The sequence below is a fragment of the Propithecus coquereli genome, unplaced genomic scaffold (genome assembly GCF_000956105.1).
Source record: "Propithecus coquereli isolate 6110/MARCELLA unplaced genomic scaffold, Pcoq_1.0 Scaffold596, whole genome shotgun sequence".
NCBI classification, from domain to species: domain Eukaryota; kingdom Metazoa; phylum Chordata; class Mammalia; order Primates; family Indriidae; genus Propithecus; species Propithecus coquereli.
The window spans coordinates 134,516-136,326 of NW_012151907.1; the positions used below are offsets into that span (position 1 = coordinate 134,516).

The 1,811-nt window shown below is 69.4% G+C and overlaps 1 protein-coding gene across 1 annotated transcript in view; it reads right to left on the reverse strand.

Annotated features, from left to right (window-relative positions):
• The window catches only part of LOC105822096 (plexin-A1-like), a 53,255-nt gene that overhangs the window by 24,838 nt on the left and 26,606 nt on the right, over window positions 1–1,811 (reverse strand). The window contains exon 19 of the mRNA XM_012659035.1: window positions 590–790. Coding sequence (XP_012514489.1) covers window positions 590–790 — 201 coding nt within the window. The remainder of the gene's footprint in view (window positions 1–589; window positions 791–1,811) is intronic.

Sequence of the window (1,811 nt, forward strand, 5' to 3'; positions counted from 1 at the left end):
GGGGGCCACGGGAGCCAGACCTCTGACCTCTGACCCCCAGTCGAGGGGTGCTGGGGGTGGGGACGACCAGCCCAGAGCCAACCACCCGCCAGCTGGGGTCCCCAGGAAACCCACCGCTCTCCCGACCACGCCCTTCCTGAGCAGGTAGGGAAACTGAGGCCCGCCGGCCGTCACCGAGCCCGGGCTCTCCCCCTGCCCGCCCGGGAAAGGGGCTGGCGCTGCCCAGGCCCCCGTCACTGAGCTCACTGAGCTCGACAAAAGAGCTTTCAACGCGTCATCGGATTAGATCTGAAACTCGGAACGTGGCTTCTCCTTGACACACGGGCAACGCCTGTCCGCTAACGCGTGAGTGTGGGTGACATAGAGGTCACCAATTCTGCAACCCTGACCGTGGCCTCCTGGAGTCAGCGTGACAACGGCCGGCAGGGCCCGGCTGTTCCCGCACATGCTTGGACCTGGCCCTCCGCCCGCGACGCGGAGACCCACGCGGGAGTCGGCCCGCGTGCGCCGCCGGGCCCCAGGCCGCGAAGGCGACAGCCCCTTGCAGACGCCGCCCCCAGCCCCGCCGCCGCCGCCGGGCCCGCCTCACCGAGGAGTTCTGGCACTGCAGGCTGGAGCTGTTGAAACGCAGGGCGGTGACGCGGGCCGGGCTGCCCGGGATGTGGAAGAGGCACTCGTAGCCGCGCTGGCCCGACTGCGGCTGCGGCAGGTTGCGCGCGGCCAGGGTGATGGGCTTCACCACGCCCACCGGCACGTAGATCTGGGTGGAGGGCAGGATCTGCGGGCAGTCCTGGGGGGGGGCGGGAAAACGGCTGCGGCTGAGCTTGCGGTGGGGGCTTCCGGGTGGTCTGCGCCCCGCCGCGCCCCGGACTCCGGTCTGTGCATGGAGCCCGGACTCCTCCCGGCTGAGCCCCACGGCGCCCATTTTACAGACTGGCAAACTGAGGACTGCAGGGACGGCCGGCTGGGCCAAGAGCTGCACAACACGCTCAGGGCAAGCCTCCTCCCTCTGGTCCCGGCACCCCCGACCCGTGGCCCGTGTTCCACGATCCCGTCCTCCCAGGGACCCCACGAGCCCATCCGGGCCACGGGCCCTGGAGGAGAAGCAGTCGCCAGGGGGCCGCACGCTCTCCGCTGGGGGCCCAGGGAGTGTGTAAAAATAGCCAGAGCGCTGCAGAAAAACACCCCGGACCCCCCAGGGCCCCCGGCGTCGTTTTGGCGACAATAACTGATGCAACGGCTCAGCTTCCTTGCAGCACGGCGCTCCCAGCGCCCGCAGGAGACGGCCCCTCGGGGACCCCACCGCAGAGCCGGGCTGTAAATAGGGACGCCCAAAACAGGCTGGGATCCCCGAGCCCCGCAGCAGCTCCCAAGGCGGGCGCGACCCGAGAGCAGCTCTGCGGAGATTTTGGGAGCCCCAGGAGAGGACCTGGGGTCCTGGCCCGGCCCCCAAGGGGTCTAGGGGGGCAGAGCTCACATGGCGCAGCGGAGACGCAGGTGGTGGCAGATAGCCACCAGGGCCACCTCCCCAGCCCCAGAGAGAGGGATTAGTGGGCACGGTGGCCACGCCTACACCAGCACTGCCCCGGCCATCAGAGAGGCGCCCGGTGACCCCTCGCTGAGACTCAGGCCGGAGCCTCCCCGTGACCGGGGCCACCCTGGGCCTTGCAAACAGGGCTGTCAGGTCTCTTACGGGTCCAAGCCCAGGCCAAGCTGCTCTCTGCTGCCCTCCCCCACCTAACCCTAACCCTGACCCTGAGCCTGACCCTAACTCTAACCCTGACCCTGAGCCTAACCCTAATCCTAACCCT